General features: G+C 37.1%; 1 protein-coding gene across 1 annotated transcript in view; it reads left to right on the forward strand.

Moving 5' to 3' along the window:
* The window catches only part of CPE (carboxypeptidase E), a 57,076-nt gene extending 53,135 nt beyond the window's left edge, over positions 1-3,941 (forward strand). Inside the window, exons 8-9 of the mRNA XM_017805950.1 lie at positions 40-158; positions 1,212-3,941. Of these exons, the coding sequence (XP_017661439.1) occupies positions 40-158; positions 1,212-1,310 (218 nt within the window). The 3' untranslated portion in view covers positions 1,311-3,941. The remainder of the gene's footprint in view (positions 1-39; positions 159-1,211) is intronic.
* The last annotated feature ends 9,621 nt before the right edge of the window (positions 3,942-13,562 follow it).

A 13,562-nucleotide genomic window follows, 5' to 3' on the forward strand; every position in this document is an offset into this window, starting at 1 on the left:
ACATATTTATTTGGATATTTTTCTTCTTCTCCTCTACAGCCAAGGATGGTGATTATTGGAGATTGCTTGTGCCTGGAAATTACAAACTTACAGCCTCAGCACCAGGCTATCTAGCAATAACGAAAAAAGTGGCTGTGCCCTTCAGCCCTGCGGTTGTGGTAAGTACTCACGTGTCTTGGTTTATCACCTATTATATATTTAAAAGGTCTCTTTTCCCTCATGGTATGCATGTAAGCAGAAGGCGATTTTTCAGAATATTTGAGAATATGCTAATTTAGAAAGACTAGAAATCTACTCTTTTAGCACTTGATGCACCAGCTGTTGAGAGTAATCTCATTTTAAACTCATTTAATCTCTTGCTGATCTTATTTATAATGAAAAGACACAGAGAAGGGTAGTGTTGGGATACTTAAACATTTTATTGGTTGAAGTGTGAATAGACAATCAGAAAGAGGATTACAGGATGTATCTAAATAGTGCAACATGAAAAGTAAGAGATGTTGAGGTTTGGATTGAGACATGATATGTTCAGTCTAAATTGTCAAATGACTACCTGCTTGGTTTAAAACCAGTGTTCAGCTCTGTGCAGAAAGATAGTGATGGACTTCTCTTTGTGTGGATGCCCAGTATGTGCGGTGATTAAGACCTAGACTGCGTCTAAGATCTTAGAAGCATTTTTAACTCACCCTCTGTCCGGATGTGGATGTCTCTTACAATTAAAGTAGCACATCATATCTACATTAATGAGTCACATGTTAGGAAAAGCTCCCTGGATCTTTTTGCTGGCATAAAATTGAATGAATACATGTTTTGATACGGTGAGGGTATATGCATTGCTAAGTGTTAGCACTAAGCTGATGATACTTCTTATAATATGATGTATGATTTATGTGGCTATTAGTTTTAATTTCATTGGCCCATACCATTTGAAATTTTTAAACAAGTCAAAGACTTGACAAATGTCTGGTTCTTTTGGAAATTTTGCTGACCTGTGTGTATTTTTAGATAAGTTATTGCACTGATATGCTGGTATTGCACATATTTAAATCAGCCTCGAGACACTTTGGAATAAACCTAGCCTAAAATAGAAGGTACCTCCCTAAGCCCCATGTCTATGTTAAACAATTTCTTTCAATAAATGACTCTTAAAAGCCTATGCTACTCTCTTTCTGCAAGTCTTACTGACATTTTTTGTTGTTCCTCTTACTCAGGTTGATTTTGAACTGGAGTCATTGTCTGAAAGAAAAGAAGAGGAAAAAGAAGAGTTGATGGAATGGTGGAAGATGATGTCAGAAACACTAAATTTTTAAATGAGAATTTTGACTTTACAGCTTTTAATCTATGTTGACTTAGTATAATGTACTGTGGAAACTCCCTATATTCTAGATTTTGTGCACTTCACAATAATTAACTTTGAATTTTTCAGTCATATTTTGATTAATATGATTACAAATAACTACTAGCCTCCTAGGTAGATAAATAAGTTATTAATTTTCTTTCATATTGTTATAGAAAATTTACTCTTATATACAAATCAGAAAAATATGAATGAATATGCAGCCTATATGACTATATGACAGTACAATCTGTTGTGTATTATTTGCAAGTTCAGAATATGTAGGTTAACTTTTGATTTTAAAAAAGAAATATACTGTAGTCAATTATTGATACTGCCAGAAATATTTGACAGTGCATAGTAATAGACAGTGCTCTTTATTAAGTTCTATAATGGATGTTATTGAAAAGATTTATAATAACAGTGTGTGGTGTAATAATGTTTTACAAGGATTAAAATTCACTATAACATTTTTTATGTTTCTGGTGTTGGGGCTATTTAAATATGTAAGAAACATAAGTTGACTTCATTTTAGTAAGCAGAAGAAATCCGCATAAACTTTTATTAAAGGTGGAATAGAATGAATACAGGAAATAGGAGAGCTTTATTTCTTAAACAGTTGACAATATTCGAAGATCAGGTTTTAATTATTTCTCATTACTTATTAAGCACATTAAAAATTCTGAGTGGGCGAAGAAGAGGAGCTTGTGCATCTTGTTAATGTGCTGCTTGTGTTTGTTTTACAGCAAGAAAAGAAATAATTTCAGGTGATGTCTGTTTTAGTTAGATAACTACCTTTTCAACATGACATCTAGGTAATCAGCCAAACGTTAATCTGTTCACTGAAGGCTACCAAAGTATAGTCTAGACAAAGAACTGGAAATCTACTGAGGTTGTGCATTTAGTCTTGCAAGTCAAGAACACGTTTCCAACTTTGTTTCTTCTTCTGGCTAGTCTTATTTAAATCTAGAAGCAAGAAAGATAAGTGAAAATTTTTTCAGTGTGGTGAAATTTTTGCAGTATTTTTGAAGATGATACAAAAAGCAACTTTGATTTAGAAAGATTTTTCTTGCTCTCCCCCTTTTTTTTTAATAATTTAATTAATATACTGCAGTATTTTGGCTAAGATGAGTGAAATTTGAAGCATCAGAAAACACACATGGACCGTAGTAGGTGCAAGTTTAGTATAATTCTTCTGAAACAACTGCTGGTATGCTACTTGATAGCAGCTAAACATCTCATCTGTTTGAAAGCTTACACACTATTGCTGGTCTATTTTAATTCAAGATCAGATATTTGATATAGATTTCCTTCCTCTGTTTCTTTCATATCACTGTGTTTTGATTAGCGTATTATTTTAGCTTATGCTGTAGGAATTCAGTATGGTTCAGAACCAATCAACAATGCACTATCATGCTCCTGCTGCAAGTGAAAAATCACATGTTCAGGTGTAGGATCCAAGTTCACCTCCTTTGAGTATTTAAAAATTTACTGAAATACTGTTTTCTCAGAATTTTAAATTCTTTAATAAAAGTAGCACCTGATCCATTTAGAGGAACAGGCTTAAGATCTGATACACATTGACAAACTGAACAGTAATAAAAAGGCATAAGCTTTCTCTCTCTGATCAAGAGTTTGCTATGTAACCTGTAGCTCATTTGGGTAGTAGATGTTTAATTCCAAATTTCAGGGGAACTTTAAGTACTGTGAGTTGTTATACAGCAATGAACTTTGAACCTCCATTGCGATGAAAAACTCCAGTGGCAAATAAACAATCTTACCTGAACGTGTCTTGATAACTTGTGGCTAGCTGTGCACAACGCTGTGCATAAAGGATGCCTGCTTACACCAGACTGGGTGCTTATGACAAGTTGAAAGGCTAAGATGTAGCACAGAACGCATTCTGTGTCTGGCAATAATGATACTGTTTTTAAGTGAACCAGGTAAGGACAAAGCAAATAGTATAAAAATGAATTATAATAAGAAACTGCTGGCATGTGGGCAAATGGCTACAGTAGTGTAAACTAATGTAATAAGGCAAATGTCTATTTGTACAGAATACCCTGCTCTGCCTCTTCCAAACATAAGAATTTCGATCTGAATGACACTACTACATGGTACTACTACATGGTAGAATACCTGTCATGCATCCAGTCTTCCTGTGGCATAGTTAGTGCAGACATTACATCAAAGTGATCTCATAAAAGATTTCTAATCCATACCTGTATTATGTGTTTGAGATCTTCTGGTCTAATGTTTCATGCATTTGAGATTAAATGTGGTGTCCCTTAAGTGATCTCTTCGTTGTGCTCTAGATGACTGCTTGCTATTACCATATTGAGATCAGGTTAAAGTGATTAAATGTTACAACACCAGAACCACTGCCACTGTTCTTGCTCTAGGTAAACATCCTTAAGAACAGCGTAGTCAGGACTCTTAATAAATTAATTCATTATGTAGCTTTTCCTAGCTGAGCTGAGCTGTGTTGTAGGACTGTGTATGTTTAATGGAAGATTAAATTGTTGTGTGATGCTGAGCTTTTGGTTAAAAAGGCACATGCTGTACTCTTGTACAATAAATCTACAGTTTTATTTAAAACATAAAATGTGTGAGTAATTTACAGGTTCAAAACATGACCTCTTTGGCTGTGCATGTCTGCAGAGTATGCCATAAACTCATCTTCAGTGAGGTGTGTGTGCCAATTAATTTGCTGTTTGAACAGAGAAAGGAGCTGGGGTTAGTGATAATGTCCCATTGAGAGCCATCCACAGCCCCTTAACTTTGTGCTTGAACATCTGCCTTTTGGAGTATACATCTTTCTGAGCACTTTTCCCATGGAGGCCTTTAAATCAAGTAAGGGACAGTAATGAGGTGCTCTGCATTTGCCATGTGGGGACAGGGCATACATTTTGCATGTCTCTTTCACATTATTTACAGATCTTTTTTCATATCGATCATATCGATCCTTAGGATTAGAAAGCACAGTGTGCAGCACGCTTGGAAACCTGTGGTACTATGCATTCCTTATAACTACAGTGGCCAGGATTATAATAACAATGAAGTCAGTCAAATAAAATCACTGCATCTTAATTTTCTTTTCCTTTTTCTAGGTTGTGTTCACATCCATATATGTGAATTTACATATAGTCCTGGCTAGTCCTGAGCTGCTAATAACACACATTAAAGTGTAAATTAAAACTATGTTATGTTAGAAAGAATTGCTGTCAAGTTTCTTTGAGGTTTTTTATTTTTAACAGATATAACAAGTGTGTTAGGAACACTTAATAATTAGGCCGTGAAAGGAAGAAGTTTCAGAGAAGGATGACAGATAGGTTTAAAGGAGCTTGAATTTAAAGCTAAAAGGTGTGGTTCCAATGAGCCTGATTTTCTCCCATATCTATGTTTAGTTTGATTCGGGTCTGGTGAGGCTGTAGAATAGCAGCAGTTTCATGAAGGCCTCTCTAAGAGTTAGAGCAGCTGGCTAGAGCTTCTCAGTAAACCTGCTCCAACAGAGGAGTGTCTTGTTTCCTACTTGTAGTTAGCACTGGAAATGCAGGACTGAGAAATGTCACTGCAACGCTTGCTTTCTGCCTTCCTGAATCTTGCAAAATACTTGTTCTGATCATCTCCTTGCAGGTATTTTATTCCTTGTGAACATTTCTGTTTATTATGTAGAGCTACATCTGTTATAAATAATTTACTACTTGTTAATTTGACTCATAGGTTTGATCATTGACACAGGCTCTGTTCCAGTATTTCTGACTTACATAATTAAACCCAGAAAAACAAAAACACTCAGGAGATTTTCTGAAAGTCATGGCATAAAAAAACCCCCAGTGTGTTTTTTTGCCTGTCGGCTTGTGAGGGTTTTGAGTGAGCCTGCTTCAAGTTTCTGTTTTTAAAGCCTGCTTTAGGGAGAGAAGAATATGACAACTGAGAAGCTGATGTAATTTGGTGCATCCGGAGGCCGAGGATATACAGCAGTATATCAAGTATTAGAATCGGCAATATAAAAATGAGATCTTTACAAACAGTTGCTGTTTACTTTTACTAACTGTGACAGTAGGAGTGTATTAATTGAGTTAAATAGCCTTCCAGTGCTGATCTTTCTTCATCCCTCCTCATTTTGCCTCTCCACACCTCAGGCATTATATTTCAGCAATGACTTAAACACATCCATGATTAGGCATCATTCATCACAATGCTAGATTTCCCCTGAATTAATGTTTAATAATTCATATTATTTTATCTTTGTTCTACTTTCATATTCTGTTAAGCCACCACAGATTTTTGTAATCACAGATCCCTGTGCACAGTGGAAATTGTTAAAGAGAGAAGCTGAAGAGTTTGGCTCCTGCATTGGGAATGTAGAGGGAATTTGACATCTGGAAATGCACTGGAAGCAGTCTAGTATTGAGAAATATGTAGATTTTACAGACTTCTATTTTAATAATTATTTAGTAATGGGCTAAATAGGGGTTTGTACCTGTGAGATTCTAGGAGTGCAGCATGTCTGTGTCTTTAGTCTTAAGATAAAGCTACACTGAAAAGATTCCTGTTATCAGACCCTCAAGCCTAGAATCTGAGTAGTCAGGACTATCTGGTGTCAAGGATGCTCATTTTGCATCAGTAGTAGTTGTTTTTTCCTCTTTTCTAGGAGAAAGATGCAAAATAATAAGAAACCATTTCACAATGTGTAGAATTGGTTGAGGAACTTAGATTCATTGAAAGACACAAAGTAGAAATAATGGAGATGAGCTGGACCAGTTGCAACTTACAGCTCTTTAAGCCTTGGAACTGCTGCTCAGTAAAAGATAGCAGGGTAACTTTGGGTGCCATTTTTGTTACATTCACCCACTGAGGATGTGGTCAGGACCCTAATTTAAAGAAAAATATGGAGCTAGATGGACTTCTCACTTGACAGTAGCATGGCAGCAATAGAGGGGTTAAGAGTGTTGCACTACCATTCAGTAATGGGAGATTCCGGTTCATGGGCTCAGTTCATGCATCTGTTCTGCAGTCTGCTATGGTGCATGTGCTGGTATCCAAGGGTGCAGAACTAACATCCTTCCCCCATATTCCACTTTTCTGCACTCCTTGCAGAAAAGGTAAACTAAACATATTTCAAAAACTATGAACAACATTCAAGAGAAGACTGGGCTGCCAAGAACAGTACGAAATTACAGTCTGACTTCCCTCCCTTCAGCTCACTAAATATCCGCTCATGTGGCTTTTCTTGGCTGCTTCCAGTTCTCTTTTAGGGTGTGTCAAAAACTAACCCAGCCTGAGCAGCTCAAGGATCACTTGTGCCAAGACCCATCAGGAGTGGATTACAGGGCTTTCTGGTGTCTATAAGGATCCTAAGTTTGTACTTTGAATCACAGAATCATAGAATGGTTTGGGATGGAAGGGACCTCCAAGATCATCTAGTTCCAACCTCTCTGCAATGGGCAGGTTACCTTCCACTAGACCAGATTGCTCCAAGCCACATCCAGCCTGGACTTGAACACTTCCAGGGATGGGGCATTCACAACTTCTCTCCACTGTCCACACCATAATTGGCACAGCGGCGAATTTACTGGGATGTTGCAGCTTCCTGTTCAGTCAGGTCCCCTGGCGTGGCCTGGCATCAGGAATATTCAGGTCTCCAGAACAGAGACCGGACCAGTAGCTTGCTTTTGGCCTGCATACTTAGATTTCTTTCAGTGGAAGTAGACGACAGCTGCTACACCTTCTTGGTGGTATAGGAGGAATGAGCTAGCCTATGCCTCTGACTCCACGCCAGAGCGTGGCAGGCTGAGAAGTGCTCCTGGATCTCATAGGTTAAACATGGCCAAGACATGAGAAGTGACTATAGAAACTCAGTCTGAGAAGGAATATTCACAAACCTAATGCCTCTTACTTTCCCCTTCAGATTCAGGTAATATGTCTGAAGGTTTATCATGTTAGTGACATTTATCGCTGTATATGCATATATAAGCATATCTGCTTTGTGTTTCCTAGGGGGGATGGAATGCTTTTGAGTTTAAAGAAGTTTTGGATAAAATACAGATGCAGCTTTGGGAGCAGAGGTACACTAGAAAACAACTGACTGGCTTGTGCTGCATTGCATTTATTATTAATGTGTGGCAAAGGAGGACCATTCACTCCAGTCCCAGTGCTACTAGGTTTTAAAAGACGTAACAAAAACTGTTGGAGGTCAGTTTTTGCACACATTTAATGTGTTGAAACTTAGGGCCCAGAAAGATCTTACTGCAAAGAAAAGGCTTAGATGCTGCAAAGTTTATCTTTTGGATTCACTGTGTGCATACATACATAAGTATGTGTGGGAGCAAGGAAGCAGGGCAAGAATGTATATCATCTTCTCTAGTCTATTGTAGGCATTTAACTGCTCAGAAATCCTTGAAGGCACCTATTCTGTTTGCCATAAAAGGAATTCAGACTCCTGGTTTTATGAATCACATCTTAATTAGATACCTATGGCAGGCAAGTGAATTCCCGGCCAATCTTTTGTTATGGGGATGAGAGTCCCCAAAGGGCAAAGAAGGTGCCCCTCAGTGGGCAGGGCCAGGCAGCCACCTCACCAGAGACTAAGGAAGCCTGGGGTTCAGTTACTGCTTATAGGAATATTTTAAAATGCATGACTATGTCAAACTGTATGGCTGCCCTACATAGCCTCTGATGCACTGGAGGCCTGTCATGCACTGGGCTGAAGCCTGTATGCCTGAATGTTTTACTGCATTTTGACCTCAAAATTCTATTAGCTGTTTTAGCAGGGCTTTTGCAAGAGAAACTTCTGAAGGTACTGTTTTCTTGTGCCTTCTTCTGGAAACTGAAAGACTAAATGAAAAGGAACGTTTTGTTATACCAGGTCATTATAGATACTCTCAAATAAATACAGATTCTGTCTTCAGCTTTCTATTTCCACATAGGTCTGACAGGACTCAACATCAGATGCTTGTTAATGTATGTAGTAATGTGCAAGATTATCATCTTGCATTAACATTAACGTCTGCAAAATCTTCTGATCATTTTTGTAATGTCTGAAAAGTTAGACATAGCTTGCAGGGAATTTCCACTGAAAAGAAACATATTTTGGAGGACATCCCAGGTTAAGTCATTCAATATTTTTTTGCCAATACACTGGATGGTATTACATGATGCCAAGATAAATTCAAATTAACACAAAAAATATGCAGTCCTATTGGTTCTGGGTTTACATAAGTTGCTGGCACATTATGTTAAGAATTCTCAGATAAATAGTTGACAGGAAAACAAAGTCCAAATGAAAAACAAATTTAATAATTACATTAATACACTTAAGAGGCACAGAAGAATGAAATTTTTATCCAGTGAAATTTTTCTTCAGCAAAGTAATTAAACATGGAGATGTGTTCATAGACCGAATTTCAAAAGAAAAATACAACAAATACAAATTAAGAAATTAGAAAAATATTGCTGTGAATATTTGTGTACTGAAACAATTCACTTGTAATAAAGCTTCCCAGATGCCTTAGGTGCCTTTGAAAACTGTGGGTTGAAAAATAATTTTTTTAAAGGGTTATTAAAAGGTAAACAGTAAAATTTTGAAATATTATTCTGCTTCCACTTGAATGTTTCATTTATAAAAATGACAATTCCAATTTTTGATATTTTATAGTGTAATGTTTAAAACATTTTTACTACTTTCATAGTTCTTATTAATGTAGCTACATAAATGAAACCACAGTCTAACAAAGAAAGACTGAACAAGATCAAATAGTTGGCAGCTGAAACTGGGCAAATTTAGAAGCAGAACTAATGTTTGGTGTTTTCTTAGTGGGGCTAATTCACCTTTGAGATAGTTCATGTAGCTGTACAGTAGATTTTTCATCACATTATTTTTTTTAAAGTAAGGCTGTTGTCCCTTTTCAAAAACTATTTAAATGCTGTTTGTGTTTCTTGGCTGACCTAATAGTTTATTCTTCATGGGTACGCCCTTTCAGTTGATTTTCCCACCTGGTTTAATTGTTTCCTGAGACCTTAGATGATCACACATCCCCTTGAGCTTCTGCTTCATTAATCTAAGAGCATTTTTGGATTCACTAATTATGGGATTCTGAGAATTCAGGCTTGGATTCTGTGGGCAGTACCTGTATGCCTTTAGAAATATCTGGGTATTGAGTTTCCACGCTTGCTTTTGGGTTGCTTCCCTTGCTATTTGTGATCTGATTGAAGCCAAGTGAGATTTTTTTAGCTTTGATTCTGAACTGAATTTTCAGATACAACAGAACCGGCTGAAATGTTGTAGGAATGTGTTTGATTTTAAGATCAATCAAAATGCTTAAAAGGGCTTTCTCTACTTCTTCAGTCTCGCACGTTTCTCAGTTTCCTTGGAATTACACTACTAGAATTTACTCATTAAAGACTGGTTTGCTTCCATGATATTTTTAGTGTCAGCAGCTTCGCTCCCATAATATTCAAGAAAATACTTTGTTTTTGCAAGTCTCCATTCCTCTGAAAGCCACCTACTTCCATGGGAAGGCATGGGACTTCAAACATTTTTTTTCCTCCTCTTCAGCAATCTGTAATTGTTCTTTCTCCACAACCTCATTTTTTCATTCTAACATCCCCAACATGCATGTTAAAATCCTAATAAGACCTGTGCACTGCAGAAAGTGCTGGTTCCCAGATCAGTAAACATGGAGGAGATTGCAATATGATGAAATTTATTATCTAAAAGAGAAACTAAACTGCTGCTGGTAATAGAAAGTCATAAACTCACAGAGCATGCACTGCTTTATCATTTCTGATGAACAGCCTCATTACTCTGTGCCTTTGGATAGAAATTGTTGAAGGCAACAAGTAGTCATTATACTTCATGTCCTTCAAGATTTTCACTCAGGAATTCTCCTTGAAGATGGAGTTAGAAAGGTGTGATCATAAAATGCAGTTCAGTTCTTCATATGGTTAAGTCTCTTACATTAGAGCAAACTACTCCATGACAACTTACAATTTCTTAGGCAAATGTCTGGTTAGGTGGATAGTGCGCAAACTATAAAAAAGCATTCACAAAAGGGAAAGAAGTATTGTTTAGGGGGTGTAAGGCCCAACACTTTTCTTGGTGTATTACAGTCAACTGTAGGTGACTCTCATGGTTTTATTCAATTTCTCATTTTGCCTTGCAAGGCATATTTTTCCTCCAAGAGAGGATGACCCGTGTAATCGCTTTGCTTGACCCACCCTAATCCCTACCACAACAATTTCAATACTTGAAAAATTCATTCATCCAAATAGTTTGGACTGCTGCTTTATTGTTTTATAGTCTTGAATTAGGACCTGGATAGTCTTAATCTTAGAATCAAAACCATGTCTGGTAATGAGAGGAAATATCAGGATAAGCTTCATTAATTGTAGGCAAGCAGCTAAGAGCACAAACGTCCAGGAGCACACCCAGTGAAACTCTTTCTTGCCTGCAGCTGGAGCTGAGAACTGGAAAGCTGTGTGTTTCTGGAGACACTGAATGTACAAAGGGGGAAATAATGAAGTCACACTATACTTTTGATTTTAAGCCAGTTCTTCTCTGGAGCATCACACAATTGTACCATGGATTTTCACACCTGAGTAGATTACCAATGAGAAGGAGAAGCTTAAAAAGGGGATTCTAGTCGATTTACTTGTTTTTAAACTTCCCTGCCATCAGCTAAGTAACTAATATTCCTTAGCAATATTTCCTGTAATATCAGAGTCACAATTTCCATTACTTAGATTCTGTCAATCTCAGCATATGTTTTCATTTGATGTTTTTCAGATATTTCTTCTAGATATTACATTGGAAACCTTGAAACTTGATCATGCATTGAAACTTTGCGATGCTGAGATTAGGCTGAAGTTCCACAACGCCCATCATTGTCACTGCTGTGGGAGGCAAATATGTACCAGCTGTGAATCTGTGTTCTGTGCAGCCAAGCAGGAACTTGCTGGCATATTTGGAGGCAATAGCTCACATTCATTTTTCATATACTAATGATGGATTTTCTACCTCTTCGTAATGTATATGCCCATAATGATTTGTTTACAGTGAGATTTCAAAGAGGCAACACAAAGAGACAAAATGGGAAATAGCTGTGTGGAGATGACAGGCCTTTGCCATACAATCTTGCAGCTCTCATCTGTGTTGAAGTTCAGGGAATGTATCTCACTTATTTCCTGTGTCATACTTTCCCAAAGAATATTCTTCTCTTTAGAAAATTGCAGATCAAAATAACCAAAAGATAAAAATCGAATTGTGCAAACATTTCCTTTTACAGCTTTTTTACTCCCTCAAAGTCTTTAATATTTGAAAACCTTGCTTTGAAAAGCAAAAAAACAAACAAACAAAAAGCTACAAAAAACCTTGGAACTTGGATTCGGAGTTTGTGTGAAAATCTAAGCATAAAATTAAGAACTATGTGAATGCCTTAAATAGCCTTTAATTATTCTTTGATGACCAAAACTAAAACAGAATCTGGATATCTATGCTAACTGTTACTGTCAAGACTACGTTACTGTGTTTCCACCTTGAAATTATGTGAAGTGAGAAATGTTTTGTGGTTCAAACCACTCCTCCTGCTGTGCAGCATCCTCTGTTAGAGAGATGGGACAAATACAATTTGACTGATGAGTTTATCATCTTCTGTATCACCTTAATCTAACACATTTTATGAGTCAGCAAATCCAGGTATTTAGGCATCTGTTTGACCCTTTTCCTAGGTGTCCTTAGAGAGGAGGAGAGACTAAATAGCTGCTGAACTGACTGTCCTCCTTCCATTGTGTTTAAAAAAGGATAACGGCTTGAGTCCGTTTTCCACTCTGGTTTTAAAAGCATTGAATTCAGCAGAATCACTCTGGATTACAAATGTCATCCTTGGGAGTAGAAAATGACCTTGTGTCCCTTTTCTTTCAACCACATAGTTCCTCTTTCCAGCTTTCCCATGTTGAGCAAGGGCAGTTTGGCATGTGCTACCACTGCACATTTCCCTCCCAATTATCCATTTCCTCTCCTGTGTGCATTTTTGGCATAATGTGTTGTGTTCGGAAACCTACATACCTGAAACATTTGGAAGCACTGAATTCTGGACACATCTGGTTATTAGATTTGAGGTGGTTAGCCCTTCTGTGAATAAAACTGTCACACTGCCATAGGAAATTCCACTAAGTTTTTGCCCTCTGTATTAAAATTTTGCCTCCCATATTTTACTGCTTTATTTATTAACAAAGAAATTTTATATTAACCATGAAAAACACTGCAGAAGGTTATATGAAGGATGTAATTTGGGAAATAGTTTTGTAGATGAATAGAAATAACTTTTTTCTGTATATTTTTGCTGTGAAAATTTGTGTGTGACCATATGATCAGTAAACACTTTCTTGTAAATTTGTAGTGTGAGCAGCTTGAAAAACCTCTTGTTCGACTTCAGCCTGCTGATGTTTGACATTAAACTAGCTTAAATGTTAGTGGCTACCTATGACAAGCTGTGAATTTATGGATGGGAAAAGTTTAAGGATAGTGATAGAATGGGGGAAACAGTCCACAGGAGGGGATGGAAGAGGTGTACTAAAACCTCTCACTAGTTCTGTATCTGTAGATTATTACATTAAAGACTTAATTCAGCAAGATACTTAGTACTTGCTTCACTTTTGTACCTGAGTCCCTGTCCTAGTGAAGAGAATGGGAATATTTACACAGTTGGCAGTATGTACAGGTATCAGTATCTTGCTGAATTAGTATTCAACATATTTAGGAAAAAAAAAGGAATTATAATCACCCTGGAACTCTATTTACACCTGCTACCTCTTCTCTTGGCATAATGCCCAACGGCTGCACTAACAAGAGACTTTTTCAGCCCTTATTGTCCTTCACCTCCCTCCCTGATGGAAGGGACAAATCTGCTGACAGAACCAATGTAGTGTTTCATTTAAAATGGCATTGGTTAGCTTGAACAGAGGGTTTTTGCTAACTTGACTCTTTAAGACTAAAATTAATTAGGGTGCTAGCTAGCTTCCACCCCCTAGGTCAGCTGCTTATGGAGTACGTGCGTGTTTGTGTCATGTAAGTAATATATGTAGGTCAATAACAATTCAAGACTGAATTTGATAATGGGTAGATTTTCAATATTAATTGTAATAACAATAAATAAAAGTGTGTACCATAGTGGCCAAACAATGAGACACTGAAAAAACCCAGCTGCAGCCAGTTCTCATAACA

This window comes from Lepidothrix coronata, unplaced genomic scaffold, assembly GCF_001604755.1.
Source record: "Lepidothrix coronata isolate B3197 unplaced genomic scaffold, Lepidothrix_coronata-1.0 Scaffold13, whole genome shotgun sequence".
Lineage (NCBI taxonomy): Eukaryota > Metazoa > Chordata > Aves > Passeriformes > Pipridae > Lepidothrix > Lepidothrix coronata.